We start from the raw sequence: 20,768 nt of genomic DNA, 5'->3' as shown, positions 1-20,768 counted from the left end.
TTAGAAAACTCAAAAGACTTAGGAAATTAAAATGAAAATAACTGACATATAATATAGCCCTTGAAACCCCAAAAGACTCCATTTATTAGGAGACTGCTGTTTTGATGACTTTCTTCAAATGATGGCTCAAGCCACTTTTATGGGAGAATTGTTTTAACGAATTTCTGCAAAAAAATGGCTCAAACCACTTTTATGGGAAAATAACACCTTTTTTATGATTGCGCCTCTTTGCCTTCCGACGGTCCATCTCCTCTTCGATCCATTCTGCCATTTGTTCTACATCAATCCGTCACAAGTTTTCATCGTTGTCTTCAACAAGTTCTTCTTCTTCTTCTTCTTCAAGAACTCGACATCCACTATGTAATTATATTTCTTATCATCGTATAAAACTTTTGGTAGTTGGGCTTATTTGTTTCTACAGACCATCAACGTTTAGAACCCGAGTCCTTTTTTATGGGCCAAGTAGAACCCAAAGTCCATGGGTTGGGGACATTTGCATGAGTTAAACTAAGTCCAACCATTTAATCTCAAGTGAAAACCCAACAATCAGCCATGTGAAAGAATACAAAATGAAGCTGCACATTTGTTGTGTCTTGAGCCTTTATAACTTGATTCCACTTCAAGAAGGGGATATCAGGAGGAGTTCTTGTGTGCGGCAGTCGTATAGGCCACCACACTCAAAGACGTAACAGTTAAAAAAAAAAACAAAATGTGCAAATGTGAGTTAGGTTATTAACCAATTTTAAGTATTTGTCTACTTAATTATTACAATGAGTTAAGTCGATGACCAATATTGTATTCGTCTATTTGTTTCTGCGTTTCATCCATCCTCTTCTTTCTTTTTCATTTACAGTTATGAAACATTTGTGGTTCAAAGGGTTGCCTACAAGAGCTGTGTGGTTCTTGTCGACTGTGTGCTTTTGTTCTTCTAGTTGGTATTTATGTTTCGGTTTGGACGAGATCGATAATCTTTTGGTTCTGGACAGTGAAAAATTCAGACATACAATTTTTTTTGTTCGTGATGTTGTCGAGACTTCGACCAAAGTACAATGATACACCGATTGAAGCCATTGAACCCCAAGACGTCGTAGAAATTTTGACAACTCCTATTAAAAAGTTTAAATAATAATTATACATCAAGATCAAATGAAGATTAATTTTTTATGGTTCCGAATAACGTATTTGATGGTACAAATTTCATAACCGGGACTATTTAATGTTTTAATCTTCATTTGAAGATAATATATAAAAAAAAATCATTTCCATCGAATACCATTTAATCATTCAAATATATAAAACAAATCGATATTATAGTACTAAGTAATATTCGATTCGTCCATTTATTTGATATATACGGATGATTAAACGATCTCCAATTTAAATAATTTTTTGTATCTAAATAGTTAAAGACTATAATTTTGATTGTAGTTTTTGTTTTCAATCAAGTACGTTATTCGCAGAGGAGATAATAAATTAACAAGACAAGACAATTTATAGTCTAGTAGGAGCCTTCGTTTGCTTTTCGTTTTGTTGAACATAATTGCCATACGAATTAAGCCGCCGAATGTTGTCGGTTTATCTTCACGTCACTTATGTTTTTTCCCACAAAAAATGTACGAAAAGAAAAAGGAAAAAAAAAGATCTTCAGCTCCTATATAATCACTAGATGTCTATCTCACACAGTACTCGCTCTCCCTCTCTCACAAGAAGCTAAGCAGAAAATGGAGAGAGAAGACAACAACCCATCACTAAGCTCACCATTGATTCAACCCTACGAAGAAGATGTAGTTAATGAGACTGAGGGAGATAGCCATGGAATAAAGGGATTTAAGAGAAAGAAATAATTGAAGAAGTAAAGCGGCAGATATGGCTAGCAGGACCTCTTATATGTGTGAGATAAACATGCGTGAATTTACAAAAATACCTTCCGAAGCAAAAACGTTGACTTTTGTTGACCGTGTTGTCGTGTTACGTAAGATTCATTCCCTTGGCGTAGCCTCTTAGTACTCGTCGTTGCAAAGGAGTTATAAACAAATGAAGTTGAGGGAAAAATGATCATTTGACCATAAATCTAGAAGGCTCTAGATTTGCTAGATCAACAATATAGAAGCCACGTGTGAGGCTGTGATGGAAAGAAGAGAAGAGAAAGGAGGGGAAATGAGGGAGAGATGGGATCAATCAGGAGAAAGGAAGGGGGGGATGCTGCCCAATCAAAAAAGAAAGAAATGAGGGAAATGAGAGAAGAGAGAGCCCAACATACTGGACCCTTCTTCGACCCGTTAGCCCATCCCGACCCGGTTCGCTAAACAAGTTCCTGGAGCCATTTTTCGACAAGATTTCATTAGTTTTTCCGGTGACTTGTAGCCACCCACCATCTGGAAACAACTCTACATCAACTCCTTTTCCATTTCCACCCAAATCCCACTTGGTTTAACCCCATATTCATGAAGAATGAAACCCGTTGGTTTCATGGGTGCTCGACGGTGATCCGCCTTTTCTGAAACCAACACTGTCGATCAGCACTACCAATAGACTCCCCTTAACCCCAGGAGCAAGGCCCAAGCATTAGATGAGGCGTTGGAGTTCGTTTCGGTGATGAATCGAGAACACCCATTTTTAGGGTTTTCAGGTGGATTGAGGTGGTTTTCAGGTGTTTTCCGGCCGAATTGGACTTTGGTTTAGGTATGAAAGTTCTTTTCCTTGATGAGCTCTACATTCCTGTAAAATTTGGTAATTTTTGGAGTTGGTCGGAAAACTGGGTTTTCGTCATCGGAAACCGCCGTCCTGTGGTGGCTCATGGGGGGGAACCAGAGGTCCCTCCTTAGATTTTACGACGTGCTAAATCCGAATTCCCTATCCGTTTTCCCAAATTCTATCGTTTAGGTAGAATTTTACTAAATGGTCTCAAACTGGGGTTAGGTGCATCGGTGGGAAATGACTTCATCCTCGCTAGCTAGAGCGGATCCCAAGCAACAAAATATTTGTGAGTGGACCCCTTCTAAACTTGCATGTTTTTTATAAAATATTAGGCTTACATGCATTGCATATTTCATGGATGTGGAGCATGATTTATAATATGCTTTACAGATTTCCATACTTATGATTATTTAAATAGCTTTCACGTAATATTTGTGATTTATCAAAATTATGTTTCACAAAAGGTTATGAATCATTGGATGTTTTCATATATGAAATACTTGGGTTTTATGAATATGCATTATCGTGGTTTATGAGATGAGGTTTTAAGCCTTTGAGCTTCAGTGTTTTAATATACGAGTTTTCAGTTATATTTTCAGTGCTAATGAGTTATCATACAACACATACACACAACACGAGTATGATGTCTATGGTCATAGGACATAGTGAAGGAGTAGTGAGATATTTATACCCCCAGCTTCATTGGCGAAACTAGTGTCGGACAGTTTCACTAGTCACAACTAGTGTCGGTGTGTATGTTATGCTATATTATTCAGCTTCACTTTCGGGTCGGTTTGTATGTTATGCTATATTATTCAGCTTCACTTTCGGGTGATGGACAAGTTATACAGCTTCACCTTCGGGTGATGGACATGTTATACAGCTTCACCTTCGGATGACTGACAGGTACTACCTTTGGGCGACTATGATACCCCTAGAGAGTACGGTACTGTTCAGATTTATGGATTTGCCTTCGGACGATGATAGCATCGTTATTGAGCATAGGTTTACTCATACTTGTTTTACAAATGATTTCATGGCATGCTAGAGTTTTCAGAAAACTTACTATATGCAGTATTATATATGTTTTCAAAACAGGGAGTTAGTATGTTCAGAAAGAAAATGGTTTTCTTATTAGTATTATTATTATAAACTTTGGTCCACTCACCTTTCTATTTTTGTGCCCCCTCAAAGTTAGAATCGAGGCACACGATCCTGGAGTCAGGGCACTTCCGCTTAAGCATTATCGAGCCTCCTCTGTATAGGTCTCATTCCTTAGTTCGTACCTTTCTATAATAATTCTTTTACATTATTCTTGATTAGTTATACGCTCTAAACACAATTCTGCATTGGTGTATCTCTTTCTAATTACATATTTTATCTATTTGCATGTTTAAAATGGTTTCGTCACCCTTGGATGTCGGTCAACATGTGCCTACCCTAATATTTGGGGATATCGGGGTTGGGGCGTGTCACTAATAGCTCTAGGCCAAAATGCTGCCGTTGCAGCAGATACTGGGGAATTTGCAGGATTCACGATCCCTTCCCTTTTCGCATACGGACTCCTTTAGTGCCTCGTGAGATTCTTACAAACTCAAAACATCGTGTTCCCGATGATGCTGAGCTCTACGGTTTCAGCTTTACTTCACATCCCACTCTGTTGGGTTCTCGTGTTTAAATCCGGACTTGGAGGTAGGGGAGCTGCCCTGGCATATTCAATCTCCTTTTGGATAAATGTGTTATTATTGGCTCTTTATGTCAAGTTCTCTTCGTCATGTGCAAAAACTTGGACAGGCTTTTCGAATGAGGCCTTTCACAACTATTGGCAGTTGTTGTTTAGCTAAGTTTTAGGGTTTCGGTGACTGAGGTTGATTTCTTAGTGACATGTTGTCAACTCCTTAATTCATGGGGTTGGTATTACTTCCCAAAGTATGGTGTAAGGATTACAAGGATGGGTTGTCATCCTCACTTTAGCTAAGTTATGGGCTAAAGTGATGGTCTTAACCCTACTCTTGTCTTACCATACCTTGTCTTGTCCCATGCCCTTATTTTAATTGTCTCTCACGGGTCTAGGGCAGGAACCAAGGGATTGTGTTTTCCTTCTCCCGTGTGACTTCTTTTTGTAGTTCCTTATAAGAGTGTTTTCACTCTCTTGTAATCTTCACAATGAATATACAAGAAAATCTTTGAAAAGCAACATGGTATCAGAGCAGGAACTATAATCTGCTCCTGCTATACTGCTTTCCTTAGTTTTCACTCTCAAAAATGTCTCAAGAAAATCCGGCAGCTTCAACGGCTGATAGTTCCCCGGAAGTTTCCTTCGTAAATACACAGGAAGTGGATGTCAATCCAAATCAAAGGTTAAGCTCAGTCATATTAAACGAGTTCAATTACTTGCCATGGTCAAGAGCTGTATCGTTGGCATTGGGTGGCAGGTCCAAGTTAGGGTTCATAAATGGAAGCATCAAAGTCCCTGAGGCTTCCTCATCAAACTATGAATCCTGGCTGAGCAAGGATCAACTAGTTATGTCATGGCTCCTGAATTCCATGGAGCGAAAGTTAGCTGAAATTTTCAGCTACTCAGAATCCTCTTATCAACTATGGGAAGCAGTCAAGGAAATGTATGGCAGCCAAAATAATGTTGCACGGGTCTTCCAACTAAAGAAGGACATCTCCGATCTACAACAAGATGGCAAGCCGTTCGTGCAACTCCTGGGAAGCATGAAGACCATGTGGAACGAGTTGGAAACCTATCGTCCTCATACAACTGATGCAGTGCTGTTACGAAAGAGGGCAGAAGAAGACAAGATATTCCAACTCTTGTCCAGTCTCGACTCAACATATGAAGATCTGCGATGTCACATGCTCATGAACACAGAACTACCCTCCTTTCCTAGTGTGTGTGCAACTATTCAACGTGAGGAAGTAAGAAGGAAAGTCATGAACATGAGTACAATGCCAAATGTACCAGAATCTAAGGCATATGTAACCAATGAAAGAAGGTACAAAGGAAAGCACCCTCACCTAAAGTGTCAACACTGCAATAACACAGGCCATGTTAAGGATACTTGCTGGATTTTACATCCAGAGTTGAAGCCTGACTTCATGAAGGGTGTACAAAGGGTGAATCGTGCTCCACATCAAGCAAATCATGCATCCACCTCCATCTCCAACAAGTCAGATTCATTTAAGAACTTCACAGCAAATCCGACAGAACTCATGAATGAGTTCATGTCATTTCTTCAAGGCAAGAAAGGAGGTGCTCAAAGAGATAGTACTTATAACATGGAAGAAGGAACATCGACTGCAATGCTTGGCAAGTTCACAGGGTTCTTGACAGACACAAATTCGGTCCCCCAAGAAAACATGCCAGGTATTATAAAAGCCTTTAAAACTGCACTCAAATTAAACATGTTGCATGATTTTTGGGTTATAGATTCGGGTGCCACAGATCACATGACCAACCATGTGTCTAATTCTCAAAAATTTGAAAGATTGACCAAACCTTCTCAAGTCTCAATAGCAGATGGAAATCAAGTTAAGGTTTTAGGGAGAGAAAAAATCAAGTTGATGTCAGATGAAATAGAATCAGTCGCTTTATATGTTCCATCCTTTCCATTCCAACTTCTATCTGTGGGAAGGATCACCAACACATTGAATTGTTTAGCCATTTTCTCTCCTCACAATGTGATTTTTCAGGATTGTGCCACCAAAAGGATGATTGGTGAAGGGTTCTACTTAGATGGTCTCTATTACCTATCAAAGAGCAATCCCAGGGGTTTTCAAGCCAAGCTAGACTCTACTCGTGATACTTGGTTGTGGCATCAACGTTTAGCACATCCTTCCTCTCCCATTTTGTCAGCTTTATTCCCAAAGTTAGGAAAGGATGATATAATCTGTGAAACTTGTCACCTGTCTAAAGACACTAGATTATCCTCTAAATCTTCTCTTTCTAGAACCAGTAAGTGTTTTGAACTAGTTCACTCCGATGTTTGGGGACCAACTAGTGAATCTTTTGATGGTTACAAGTATTTTGTGATTTTTGTGGATGACTTCTCTCGAGTCACCTGGTTGTACCTACTAAAATCTAAGAGTGAAATTGTAGAAGTTTTTAAAGATTTCCATAACCTTGTAAAAAACCATTTCTCATCTCAAATTCAGACCTTACGATCTGATAATGGCACTGAATACATGTCTCATATCATGAAACATTATTTGAGTGCTCATAGCATCATGCATCAAACGAGTTGCGTTGGAACCCCCCCCCCCAACAAAATGGGGTAGCCGAACGTAAAAACCGTGATCTTCTTGAGAAAACTAGGGCACTAATGTTGCAAATGCATGTACCAAAGAGGTTCTGGTCCCAAAGTGTTATGACAGCAGCATACATAATCAACAGGTTACCTAGTCGAGTATTGGAACTCAAGTCTCATCTAGAGGTACTGAAAGGAAGAAAAATCGATATATCTCACCTTAAAGTGTTTGGTTGCATTTGTTTTGTGCATGTTCAATCTCAATACCGAGATAAATTGGATCCCAGGTCTGCTAAATGTGTCTTTCTGGGTTATTCTTCCACTCAAAAGGGATATAAGTGCTATAACCCCCCACTAAGGAAAATGATTGTGTCCAAAGATGTTAGATTCCATGAGTCTAACTATTTTTTTAATAGAACAAGTGGCATCATAGACCAAGGAGATGGCATTCTGGATCTGTTCCCATTACCAAGAATCGGACCTGAGAATCTACATCACCAAGAGCTCAGTCACGACAACACTGAGATTAGTCTCCAAAACCTTCAGCCTGATGGGTTCATACAAGATGAAGACAGTGAGAACCAAGAAAGCTCTCAAGAAGTGGTTGAAAGGTTACACAAGAATGAGCCATCTCTCCCAGAACCTCGACGCAATCCTCGTCGAGATAGGCAGCCTCCTACCAGGTTTCAAGATTTTGATATATACAAACCAAAGCATCAAATGTCAAGTTATGTTTCATACCACATGGTAACTCCTTCGCATGTTGCCTTTCTTAACAACATCTCTAGTCACAGAGAGCCTCAAAGTTTCCATGAGGCTAGTAACCAGGAAGTGTGGCAAGAAGCAATGCGAGATGAACTCGAGGCTCTAGACCAGCACAACACCTGGAGCATCACCAAACTTCCAAAAGGAAAAAAGGCAGTGGGGTGCAAGTGGATCTATAAGATCAAGTTCAATGCAGATGGTTCAATCGAGAGACATAAAGCAAGGCTAGTGGCTCGGGGATTCACTCAAACGTTTGAGGTGGATTATAAAGAAACCTTCGCACCTGTTACAAAAATGAACTCAGTAAGGGTGTTGTTGTCTGTTGCTGTCAATAAAGGTTGGTCTATGTACCAAATGGACGTAAAGAACGCTTTTCTTCACGGTGATCTCGAAGAAGAAGTTTACATGCGATTGCCACCTAGACATCCTCAAAGTCAGGTCCCAGATATGGTGTGTAAGTTACATAAGTCCATTTATGGACTGAAGCAATCGCCTCGAGCTTGGTATGCTAAACTAAGTTCAGTCCTTCACAGTGCTGGTTTCAAAAGAAGTGGAGCTGATTCTTCATTATTTGTTCGTATTGGAACTGGTGGCACATTAGTGGTGTTGATTTATGTGGACGATTTAATAGTCACTGGTGATAATGCAGTCGAAATCTTCAAACTCAAACAGTCTCTACAACAAAAGTTTGCTATCAAAGATCTTGGGGTGTTAAAATATTTCCTTGGAATTGAAATGGCATCTTCTCACAAGGGATTATTTCTTAATCAAAGGAAATGTGTCATAGATCTCCTCACGGATGCTAACATGAGTGAGTCCAAGCCTGCCACTACTCCTCTCGATAGCAAGCTCAAACTCAACATGGGTGGAACTTCACTCTCGGACATCAGTTCATATCAGAGGCTTGTTGGTAAGCTAATCTACCTAACAATCACCAGACCTGATATCTCATATGCAGTGAGCATTGTCAGTCAATTCATGCACTCTCATTCCATCGATCATTTGAATCTTATAAAGAGAATCCTACGTTATTTGAAAGGGTCTGTTGGTCGTGGTATTCTCATGACAAAAAATGATCATACTCACATCATGGGGTACTGTGATGCAGATTGGGCAGGTAATGCCATTGATCGTAAATCCACGAGTGGTTACTGCACTTTCATTGGTGGAAATTTGGTCACCTGGAAGAGTAAAAAACAGACTGTCATCGCCAGATCCAGTGCCGAAGCGGAGTATCGTGCAATGGCTTCAACAGCATGTGAATTAGTCTGGCTCAAAGGTCTTCTAAGTGATTTAGGGTTTTCTGCAACTCTTCCTATGTCTCTATTCTGTGACAACCAAGCTGCCATGCACATAGCCTCCAATCCTGTGTTCCATGAACGAACAAAGCACATTGAAGTTGACTGTCATTACATTCGTGAGCAGGTGCAATCACAAGTAATCCAGACTCATTACACCAGAAGCACCGAACAACTGGCTGACATTCTCACAAAGCCCTTACCCTCTCATCAGTTTCAGCGTCTTCTTTCCAAGCTCGGATCCATCAACCTTCTGGATCCAGCTTGAGGGGGAGTATTGGGAGTTGTTGTTTAGCTAAGTTTTAGGGTTTCGATGACTGAGGTTGATTTCTTAGTGACATGTTGTCAACTCCTTAATTCATGGGGTTGGTATTACTTCCCAAAGTATGGTGTAAGGATTACAAGGATGGGTTGTCATCCTCACTTTAGCTAAGTTATGGGCTAAAGTGATGGTCTTAACCCTACTCTTGTCTTACCATACCTTGTCTTGTCCCATGCCCTTATTTTAATTGTCTCTCACGGGTCTAGGGCAGGAACCAAGGGATTGTGTTTTCCTTCTCCCGTGTGACTTCTCTTTGTAGTTCCTTATAAGAGTGTTTTCACTCTCTTGTAATCTTCACAATGAATATACAAGAAAATCTTTGAAAAGCAACAACAACATTACTACATTCATTAGGCTCGCTGTTCCTTCAGCCGTCATGGTTTGGTAATTTACTCATTTATATTTTTTTTTACGTTTCACAATGTTGGTACCTACCTTATTTTGTGTACTACTAAGATCTGTTATATGAGGGGCTAAGATGCTAATGCAGTTGACCATGAGTTGTAACAACTTGGAAATGTGGTCATTTGAAATGATCGTTCTTCTATCCGGTCTTCTTCCAAACCCAGAGTTGGAAACCTCCGTGCTTTCTGTCAGGTTAGTTCTTGACTGTGATGATCATTCCTCCATAGCTTACGTGTTTTAGACTATGATATATCCTGCACTTTTAACGTTGTTACTTATCAAATGCATCAATTTCCAGTTTGAATACAGCGGCAATGGTTTGGATGTTCACTTTCGGACTCAGTTCTGCTGTGAGGTGAGCTATGTTATGACACTTCTAAAACTATAAAGTCAATAAGCTCTTGCATTTTTCATGGCAATACTTTCTGACACATTGAGATTAAAGTTTGGGCTTACTTCTCTGTATTGTTTCTACGATTTGCAGCACTCGTGTCTCCAATGAATTAGGAGCAGGGCATCCAGAAACAGCGCGCTTAGCGGTCTGTGTTGTGTTAGTCATGGCCATTACCAAGGGTGTATGGTGGGATCGGTCCTGATAATGATATGCAACTTCTGGGGCTACGCTTGTAGCAACGAAACAGAAGTTGTTGATTATCTTGTAACCATGATGCCTATACTTGCAAAATCCCACTTTATAGACGCCCTCCAGTGTGTTCTTTCGGGTACTGCCAGAGGATGTGGGTGGCAGAAGATTGGAACATATGTTAATCTCGGGCCGTACTACTTAGTTGGAATTCCTTCGGCTATTTTGATGGCTTTCGTCTTTCACATTGGTGGAAAGGTAAAGAGAAAAAAATGACCGAGAGAAAAGGGTTTTTCGGTTTTCTTCTTTTCCTTCCCTTCTATATAACTTTTGTCTGTCAAACTGTTTTGAATAGGGGCTTTGGCTGGGGATCATCTGTGCACTGATTGTGCAAGTGTTGTTGCTTCTGATCGTAACCATACGCACAAACTGTGAGAAAGAACCGCATTCCCTCTTTCTCTATCAGTCAATCAATCAATCTATCGATCGAAACACAAATTTTACTTTTCCTCTTCGTCATGTGTGATTATTTCTAATATATTGTCGGTTTTGGTTAGGCAATTAAAGTTACAGAAAGAGTGTCCAACTCAACAGTTCATGTGGACATAGTGTCATGAAGCTGAACTACGATCGACAATAGATTCCACGTATACTAGGTGCTAACTTGTAACGAATACACCTTGGAAAATTCTTGCCAGTGTCAAAGGTGGTGCAACACGATATGCTTGACAATTGTACTTCTCAGTTTTACGGTCTTTATCACCATTACTGGCAGTGGATACTGAGGCTTGAAGACGCAGCTGATTAATACATGGCTCAATTTGGTACAATATCATGTAGTTAAAATTGTAAATTGCAATTAGGCAGAATAAAATCTGTCTTGCTTACAAAGAAATTCAAGAATATACTCCTATCCTACAAGGAATTCATTTTTGCTAAAACGATTCAAAATATGCGTTTTCTTTTCGGTTTATGAACAAGAATAGCATCTCCCAAATTCGATCAAAACAATGATTGCTTGCGGTTTTTACCAAAGAATGAGGATGGAATTAGCAAAGAACAAGAAATGAACATCAATTGTACTATATTCTCACTCAAAGCATTCCATTTTTGGTATTAAGAATATATACTTCTGAGTGCTTTAATCCTTATGTCGCAAACTTGAAAGAAGCAATTCTAGATGCAAACCCAATTTGGTACAGTATCATGAAGTTAGTTAAAATTGTAAACTGCAATTAGGCAGAATAAAATCTTTGTTGCTTACGAAGAAATTCAAGAATATATTCCTATCCTACAAGGAATTCATTTTTGCTAAAACAATTCAAAATATGCATTTTCTTTTCGGTTTATGAACAAGAATAGCATCTCCCAAATTCGATCAAAACAACGATTGCTTGAGGTTTTTACCAAAGAATGAGGATGGAATTAGCAAAGAACAAGAAATGAACATCAATTGTACTATTTTCTCACTCAAAGCATTCCATTTTTGGTATTAAGAATATATACTTTTGAGTGCTTTAATCCTTATGTCGCAAACTTGAAAGAAGCAATTCTAGATGCAAACCCAAGTTGCTATAAAATCCCAAGTAAATTGGTACATTTCCATTCATCAAAACTTACATATTGATACATACTAAAACCCTCTTTCCTCCTTCGGAAATAGGAATCATCATGGCGGAATTTGTGTCTACCATTGCCGAAAGTGTCATGGCAGAGCTAGCTTCCTTTGCTTACCAAGAAGTTTGCTTGGCATGGGGTGTCGAAGAGGAGCTAAAAAGGCTTCGGAATACCTTTTCCGACATCAAACTAGTGATCATGGACGCTGAGGAAAGGCAGAGGAAGGAACCCCTTCTAACCCAATGGTTAGGAAGGCTCAAAGATGCTTGCTACGACATAGATGACGTGCTCGATGAGTTTGCATTCCAAGAATTGCAGATGAAAATGCTGATCCCTGGCGGGAGTATCAAGGGAAAGGTACGCATATTCTTTTCGCGCTGGAATCCTATCATGTTTAACTTCAATATGGGGCATAAGATCAAAGAAATTAGAGAAAGGTTAGATGATATGGAAGATGAAAAATCTCGTTTTCGTCTTGTGGAACGAGTTGGAGAGTGGCAGGTTGTGCACATAAAGAGGGAGACTCACTCTTTTGTGCAACCACATGATGTTATTGGGAGAGAGGATGATAAGAAACAGGTTATCATCCATCTCTTGAACTTGAACCTGAAGGAAGCAAGTGGTGGTGCCCCCGAGCATGTTTCTGTTATATCCATTATCGGATTAGGAGGCATAGGCAAGACCACTCTTGCTAAATTGGTGTATAATGATCATCGGGTTGTCAGAAACTTCGACATGAGAATGTGGGTGTGTGTTTCGGACCACTTTGATCACAAAAGATTGGTTCGTGACATTCTTACTTCAGCAACTAACCAAAACTGTGGTGATCATGAAAGCTTAGACCAAATGCAGAAAAAGTTGCAAGACGCTCTGAGGGATAAGCAGTTTCTGTTGGTGTTGGACGATGTTTGGGACAAGGCTCATGTCGGAGTAACATCCGCAAAGTGGTTTGATATGAAAGCTCTATTAAATGTTGGAGCCGAGGGGAGTAAAGTCATCGTAACAACTCGCAGTGAATCAGTTGCTTCGGTTATGAGCTCTGCGAGAGTGCATCAATTAAAAGGTCTTCCTCTCAAGGTTTGCAAGTCTTTGCTTATAAGACGGGCATTTGGTCAAAAAGGTGAGGAGCAACGCTATCAACACTTGATGGAGATTGCGGAAAGTATTGCAGATAAATGCGGAGGGGTTCCTCTAGCGGTAACCACCCTAGGGAGCCTACTGCATTCGAAAAGGGAGAAACAGGTTTGGTCCAAAGTTAGAGACAGTGACATATGGACATTGGACCAGGGAAACGAAGACATTCTACCTGCACTGAAGTTAAGCTACGATGCATTGCTGCCCTACTTGAAGCCTTGTTTCGCCATTTGTTCACTGTTCCCGAAAGATTATGTGTTCCAAAGTACAGATTTGGTTTCGCTATGGATGGCACAAGGCTTCCTGCAATCCTCTAATCCAACAAGATCTAAAGGAGACCAAGAGTTGGAAGAGATTGGCCTAGACTACATCAGGCAATTAGGTTCGAGATTCTTATTTGAAATAGAGGAAGATTCGATTGATTTCATAGTATTTAAAATGCATAATCTCGTCCATGATTTAGCTATTTCAGTGTCAAAACTAGAGTGCTCTTCCATAAATTTCCGTCCTAACCCCGATACTTGTAAAAGGGTTCGGCATGTGTCAATGTCAGAGGATGACTTACCCACCAAGAAAGGGGAACGAGTTCCTGAGTTCTTTCTTCAGTTGAAGAAAGTTGGGACCATTCTATTTCCAATTCCAGGACATGTAGGATTCTCCAACACATCTGTGTTGAAATCTTGCATCCTGAGATTCAAGTACCTACGGGTGCTCGATCTTAGTGGTTCAACTTTTGAGGTGTTGCCGGGTTCTGTTGGCGACTTGAGTGGCCTGAGATATCTCAACTTGTCCAAAAATCCTAGCATGCAAAAGCTTCCGGGTTCCATTTGCAGGCTGCTAAACTTGCAGACCCTACTACTTACTAATTGTGAGAAACTCAAGAAGCTGCCGAGAGACATAGGGAACCTGATCAACCTCAGAACATTGGTGCTGACAACAAATCAGACGGTTATGCCAGAAGGAATTGAACGCCTCACCTCTCTTCGATTTTTACAGGTCGACAGCTGCAGTCATCTTGTATCTTTCGGCGAAATGATGCGGTGCCCCACAAGCCTCCGAGTGCTGGTTATAAGCAACTGTCAAAGTCTAGAGTCATTGCCAGGTGACGTGAAAAACCTAACAGCGTTGAAGGCTTTAGCCATCTCCGACTGCGTAAATCTTGACTTGATGAGGTCGGGAGAAGGCATTCGAGAACTTCGATCGGTTTCAGTCTCGCATTTAGAGGCTCTTCCCCCTTGGCTTAAAGAGTCTACAAACACTCTACAGAGCTTAAGTATCAAGAAGTGCGAGGGCCTCAAGGAACTGCCGGAGTGGCTGCAAACCTTCAAGTTGCTGGAACATCTAGTGATCGAATACTGCCCTCAGTTGTCGAGCTTGCCGGAGGGGATGCATCTCCTCGGTGCATTGAGAGAGCTGAAGATCGACGGGTGCCCGAACTTGAGTGAAAGATGCAAAGGAAAAGAAGGTGCAGATTGGTTCAAGATCGTTCATGACAGCAAGGTTACAGTTGATGGAGAGATTGTCGCGTCAAATGTTGATTAGATAACACTAGTTCATTTGCCTTGTATTGTTGTTGTAGTACTAAATGTTCGAAGTCCAAATATTGGTCTGTCACTTTATTAAGTAATTGATTAAATTTTATTCAATTAAGGGAGACTTATCTCAACTCTCTCTCTCTTTTTTTTTTTTTTAATTTTATTTTATTTTAAAGATTTATTAGCAATTATTATTGGTTAAAATTTGGTTAGCATTATCTTTGGTTGGATAGTGATTCTTATAGTGTTACTGTTCTCCAATCGACTGATTTTAATCATTTCTAGCCTCTTCGTACGCAATGGTCTATTTATTTGGACCACGTTCGGAAGATAATTTTTCTATGCCTCTCACAAATTTCGCGAAGGAAATGTTGTTTTAGGACAATTTTGCTAACAAGGGTTTGCCCTCTTCAACTTTAGTATGACATGGTCCCTCTCTGTTGGCGGTTCATCCTACTTTATTCTCAGACTATGTTGGCTTTCTTAATTTAGACCTTTAAGTTCGCCTTTAAAGGGGTTAGGTTTCATGTCACCCCCCTTCTCCACCCCCACCCCCCCCCCCCCCCAAAAAAAAAAAAAAAACCAAAAACTCCCTCCCTCCCTCTGCCTTGTATTTTTATTGTTTTCGATCCTAGAGGAGTAAGGTTTATGTCCCCTTTTTTTCTTGTATTTTTTATCTTTTTTTATTGTATTATGATGGGTTAGATTTATGTCCTTGATGACTAGTTGTAACTTTTTTTCTTCGTTATCAATAAAATTTCTCTCGCACAGTCAAAATTTTCTTATATATATATATAAAATAAAAATAAAATAAAATAAAAAGTGAGACCCTAATTCATTGCTTACTTTTTCATATATCAACTATCATCTACGAGATTTGAACTTAGTTCCTCTTTCAACAAAATGGTCCCGAGTGTCGCTAGACCAGCCTGCATAGAAGTGTCCTTAAAATAACTAATAGCATTTTTAGATCTCCAAAAGCGTTTTTGAACATGTTTGGATGCAATGCATGAGGAACAAATATATTTAAGGCTTTAGTGACTTCTCATCTCTCATAACCCTTGTGACATTCTCTTTTAATTGAATTGCCTAGTAACTATCCTAATCTTAAATATTTAGTATACCAATGCTTTGTAATTTCCTATTTAAAGGGCTCCATAATTAGTGAATTAAAGTTAATCTAAGAAGAGAGTGAGTTTTCTCCTCCTTAAAATCAAGTATGAGACTTAGTCGTGTCGAGTGAATCTAAGATTAGCGACGTGAGTGAATCAGTTGCCCCTGATTGAGTGATTCCCTGAATCTATCCACGTAGAGACGTGAGTGATTTCATCCCCCCTAGTTGAGCGATTCCCAGGTTACTACCCCTTGTCTTTTCGAGACCCTTGATCTTTTCTACATCAAAGTGCTTCTAAGTTTATGCGCTTCTGGTGACCTGAAAGGGTTTCAAGTGCTTTTTGAAAGCGATTCTACTATGTGCTTCTAATATAAGCACTTTTAAGCATTAGTGTCATTATCCATTTTTGTCTTGGTGCAATTCTTTTCTGAAATGTTCAATCACACCACACCTACCATCATGAATAAAAAAGACAACGTGAATCCATTACATTGTCTTTCATCTTAAAAAATACAACGTACGTAAATTCGATAACAGTATGAATGTTGGCACCCAATCAGTAATTACCCACAACAATTAGACACCGAAAACAATGAAGCAACACAACACAAAAAGCTCTCAAAATTTAGCCTTACATGGGCTAGGTACAAATTTTCGAATATCATCAAATTATTTTTACGCCTCCAAACATAATTATCTGCATCATGATTATCTTCGACATCACCGAATGTTATCTCCCCCCTGTCATCTCAACAAACGAAAGCCATTGAAAACCTTGAAAGCAGATGTATAAAATGAAACGAAGACTACTGCGTATCAAGACATACTTCGAACATTAGCAACATACCTCATCAATGTGAGACCCGCAATCTTACATCTTTCAAACAAATACGGTATATGATTCTGTGCATAGAATGTTCTTATTCGGGCTGTTGAAATTCAAGATCTAGTTTCCTCTTTAGATGTGTTCTGTCAGCACTGCAGAAGAGTAAAGAAAACAATAAAAAATCCGCACTCTACTCGGTCACACAGCAAACACATAAACTGGCATACACATGGAACGTGTGATTCCATGATTCCAAGAGAGACGATGCTGAATCCAGAATCCAAAAAACAAAGTGGATTACCTATTAATTGTAGGTCTATTTGGAGGTTTTGCTCCAAAGATAGAAAAATCAACTGACATTGGCACCGGTTCATTCCTGCTTGTATTTTCACCACCAGCATGTCTGGCTTCACCGAAACGATCATCAATCTTATCAACGTGTGAATTTCCTTCAAAACCATCACGCTCTGGCATCACTCTCCGTGATTTTCGTGGAGGTGATAACACAGTAGGACCATCATTTGGATTAAAATCTGAACCCTTAGACTCCCGCTTTGGAGCAGGTCTAGGAAGCTTATCTGGATATGTAGGAAGAGGCGCAGATGTAAAGTACCTAAGGAGTACCACAGAGATCACACACAGAATGGAAAGAGAAAACAAAAAAGTCTAGATACCCAATTGAATAGCCAGAGTCTGATACCTGTGCTCTAATGCCTGCTGTACGGATATTCTAGCTTTGGGGTCATAAGTAAACATCTTCGCTAACAAATCTAGGGCATCATCACTAGCCACTGGAAACAATGAACGCAAAGGGGGTGCTGGAACATATTGGTATTCCACATAATCAGGGAGGTATACCATATCAGGCCACTGAGAAGGTGTTGGAGTCCCAAAAGCCGCAAAAATCTTTCCTAGTTGATCAATATCACTTGATCCCTATTAAATACTCAAATGAAACCAATATATTATTAGAAAAAGGTGCACCCAGTATAAACTTCATTTATGCACGGCCCATGCAGAGCAATAACAGAATTACACATGACAAACCATTGCAATATATCACCTGACAAGTTAGAACTTGATATACAGATAAAAAGTGAGCAGATTCATGCTATTCAGCAAAGGTGCTCAAAATTGATTTATTAAAGAAGTCGGTAAAATATTAGCTAGTGAGAACCATACTTCATTTTAACTGGACAAAAATTCAGAAGAAATGACAGAAATGTGTAGTAAAGTAAAATCTCAAAAGTGAGACGCAATTAGAGGTGGCTATTAAAATGAGCTCACAAAGATATAACCCAATACAGGATTTTTCTCTTGGTGTAAATAATATCAAACAAAGTCATTTTGTTTTTTGCCCACTGCTAGAAACGAGTACTTGTAATAAGAATTTGAAAACATGAACACGTAAACCGCGCAGAAAACAAAACCCACAACAGTAAGAGTCACATGGAAGTACCAGGACAAACTAGCATTTTGGAAATGTTAAAAAACATATTGGCTAATGGAAAGGTGTACCACATAAAAAGAGTTTGATTACGATTATGAAATATGGATTTACCTGCAAAAAGGGTCTGCGTAGGAGAAGTTCAGCGAATATACAAGCTGCAGCCCAAACATCCACCCCAGGTCCATATTGCTTGGTGCCAAATAACAACTCAGGTGCTCTATACCAACGGGCAAAGACCTATTCATATGTGTTAAGGTGTTATAAAGAGCTTGAACCTAAAAGCATGAAAATCATTGAAAGAAATGCACTTCTTAGTGGTATATAAATTAAACACCATCTTTGTAGACTTTGAAGGAATTCGCCAAATTGTCAGATATTTGAACATAATTTCCAAAGCAGATACGCAGTCTATTAATAATTTAAGGTAAAAAGGGTCATATACACTCGTGGTTGTACATGCTATTGGAAAATTATTAAGATAGGAGTCTTAGTTTCTTAAGGCCATTTCAAAAGTGTTTCATTCTAATACCCACCAGACTTGTTTTATATCTCTCCCATGGAGAGTATAACAACCAATACCACCATGGAGAGGAGCTTTCTGAGACAAGTGAATGCTGGCATTAAACCAAACTCACAGTGCAAAGGACAAGCAGTGGAACTTCAGTAGGTTTGCTTTCAGTAAAAAGCACAGAATTATACGTTAAGAGATCTAACTCAAATACCATCAAGACAAGGAGAAACATACCTGATGAGTGAACCTGCGATCTGGGCTCCCAAATATACGTGCTAAACCAAAATCTGCCAGTTTAAGCTGCCCGTTAGATCCTATCAACAAGTTGTTAGGCTTCATATCCCTGCAAAGCACAATTAGCAGTTTAGCACACATCTCAGACAAATAATAACGACCAAATAAGGATCTACAAAGAACGCTTCTAGACGCAAAACGACTACCTGTGTAAAACCCATTTCTTGTGGCAAACAGCAAGTCCTTTTAAAGTCATCTGAAGATATGACTTTATGTCAGCTGGTGATAGGAATATATTCCGGTCGCGTATAACAGCTTCAAGGTCCGTCTCCATGAACTCAAATACAAGATGCAAGTTTCCTTTATGCGGGAATGCTTCAATCAACTCAATAATGTTTGGATCCTTCAGCTCTTTAAGCAGTTTAATTTCTCTAAGTGCTGTGAAATTCACCCCTTCCTTTTGCTTCCCAAGACGAATTTTTTTAATAGCAACTGTCTGTCCCGTCTGCACAAGGAATGTTTTGGAACCAAAATCAGAATCGATAGAGATCACTCATCAAACTTATTATGGTACATTCGGTTATAAGCAAAAGAAAAGAAAACTTTAAACCACTTCAAAAAAATCACCGATTCGTTAGTTGCTCATTTGGGAGCTTAGAAAGTGAAAAACCATTCTCATATTATGGGTCACAACAACAATTTCCTTTTTTTCTTACAACATAAGTATATGCAATATTGTGTTAAAGAACTCCATTTCAAAGGCGATTAAGTATTCAACGTCTACACCAAAACCAATTGCAACCCATTTATATAGCGAAAAGTTAGAAAAAAAAAAATTAAACTTGAAGCTATAATGTCCCAGGACTTTGCCCTCACACGTAAAAACATTCATATTCCTTCCAAAAAGGGGAAGTTATTTTCAGATTCAGAGCTCAATTTTCTCAGCAAACAAACAAGTCATAAAACCAATTCCACAGACACACACACACAAACACGAAAAATTCACAACCCAGAAACTCGAAAGACTACACAAAGCAAAAGAAATTCTCAAAAAATTGACAAAAATTCCACGACTGATAGGGCTTTTACCTTCGTATCGATGGCTTTGTAGACGACTCCATAGGTACCTTCACCAAGAACCTCGCGCTTCAGATACCTATCCGCCACTTTCTTCGTCAGATCAACCTCTGCCATTGTCGCTCTCCGACTTATCACCTCACTGAAATTTTTGTTCAATTTACGTTTTTCAAGTGAGGTTTATTGGTGAATCTTCCATTCACAATTTGGAATTTTCCGGGAAAATCATTTTCTCGGGAAAATTATTTAGGGTTTTAAAAATTTGCGCAGACGAGAAAGCCGTTGAAGCCCAAAGAGAGAGAGAGAGAGACAGAGAGCGTGTAGAAGCAACGCCAATTTAACTTTTTATTTTTATTTTTTTAGTTCTGCTTTTAATTGGAGTGGTTCACTTTTTAATTTTGAAGATTATTTGGGGGTGTTTTGGACTTTTGACTCGCTCTATTTTACAATTTGGTCTTGGGCCGAGGGAAGTCCACGATTATATCCAAACCTCTTTGGGCCACTGATATGTAGCCCATTAGACCCGACTACCCGCTCGAAGTGCCCGTATGTGCGTAAGCGATGATGTCATGACGGAATGATTGATACTTTTATATTGCTCTCGGTAACCTGTTTTTTATTTGGTCGACTTAGGGCTGCTCACTCCTAGGAGCTTTAATATATGTTAGGTAATGTTGTTCTATTTTTTTATTTCTGAAACGCTTTTTAAATTTTTGGTTGTTGAATTGAATAAATTAAAGAAGATTAATGATTAAAATTAACAAGTATTTAGAAGGTAAAAATGAGTTGTGAACAACACTTGCAATCTTTTATTTGTTTCACGTTTAAATGAATAATATGTTGATAAACGATAATATCCAATCAATATTTTGACAAAAATAACTTGAGGGAAAGGGATATCTCCGGAGCCCTTCCACCAAATCCATCAAGTTCGGGGATTTGGACAG

General features: G+C 39.2%; 2 protein-coding genes and 1 pseudogene across 2 annotated transcripts; 2 read left to right on the top strand and 1 right to left on the bottom strand.

The window, feature by feature from the left end:
- The first annotated feature begins 3,710 nt into the window (after positions 1–3,710).
- On the top strand, positions 3,711–11,028 carry LOC137712426 (protein DETOXIFICATION 16-like; annotated as a pseudogene).
- Positions 11,029–11,793: 765 nt separating this feature from the next.
- On the top strand, positions 11,794–14,740 carry LOC137712604 (putative disease resistance protein RGA3). Its single transcript, XM_068451709.2, has one exon. The coding sequence runs from the start codon at positions 11,995–11,997 to the stop codon at positions 14,614–14,616; it is 2,622 nt and encodes an 873-aa protein (XP_068307810.2). The 5' UTR covers positions 11,794–11,994; the 3' UTR covers positions 14,617–14,740.
- A 1,443-nt stretch (positions 14,741–16,183) lies between these two features.
- LOC137713254 (cyclin-dependent kinase D-3) lies at positions 16,184–20,185 on the bottom strand. The gene is made up of 8 exons (XM_068452545.2): positions 19,834–20,185; positions 18,951–19,249; positions 18,745–18,853; positions 18,111–18,236; positions 17,250–17,485; positions 16,851–17,162; positions 16,571–16,701; positions 16,184–16,464 (listed from the first exon to the last, which is right to left on the bottom strand). The coding sequence occupies exons 1-7, from the start codon at positions 19,936–19,938 to the stop codon at positions 16,644–16,646; spliced, it is 1,245 nt and encodes a 414-aa protein (XP_068308646.1). The 5' UTR covers positions 19,939–20,185; the 3' UTR covers positions 16,184–16,464; positions 16,571–16,643.
- Between the last annotated feature and the right edge of the window lie 583 nt (positions 20,186–20,768).

This window comes from Pyrus communis, chromosome 14 (assembly GCF_041283825.1).
Source record: "Pyrus communis isolate YQ-2024b chromosome 14, ASM4128382v1, whole genome shotgun sequence".
In the NCBI taxonomy this organism is placed as follows: Eukaryota; Viridiplantae; Streptophyta; class Magnoliopsida; order Rosales; family Rosaceae; genus Pyrus; species Pyrus communis.
This window is presented reverse-complemented; position numbering and strand designations above follow the sequence as displayed.

What these genes read in the sequence shown, in the direction of transcription:
- LOC137713254 (XM_068452545.2), bottom strand. Translation starts at nt 19,938, where the DNA reads ATGGCAGAGGTTGATCTGACGAAGAAAGTGGCGGATAGGTATCTGAAG. An exon ending in ACAAAGCCATCGATACGAAG is followed by an intron (nt 19,250 to 19,833) that starts GTAAAAGCCCTA and finishes TTCCTTGTGCAG; the next exon opens with ACGGGACAGACAGTTGCTAT. An exon ending in AAGAAATGGGTTTTACACAG is followed by an intron (nt 18,854 to 18,950) that starts GTAGTCGTTTTG and finishes TGTGCTTTGCAG; the next exon opens with GGATATGAAGCCTAACAACT.
- LOC137712604 (XM_068451709.2), top strand. Translation starts at nt 11,995, where the DNA reads ATGGCGGAATTTGTGTCTACCATTGCCGAAAGTGTCATGGCAGAGCTA.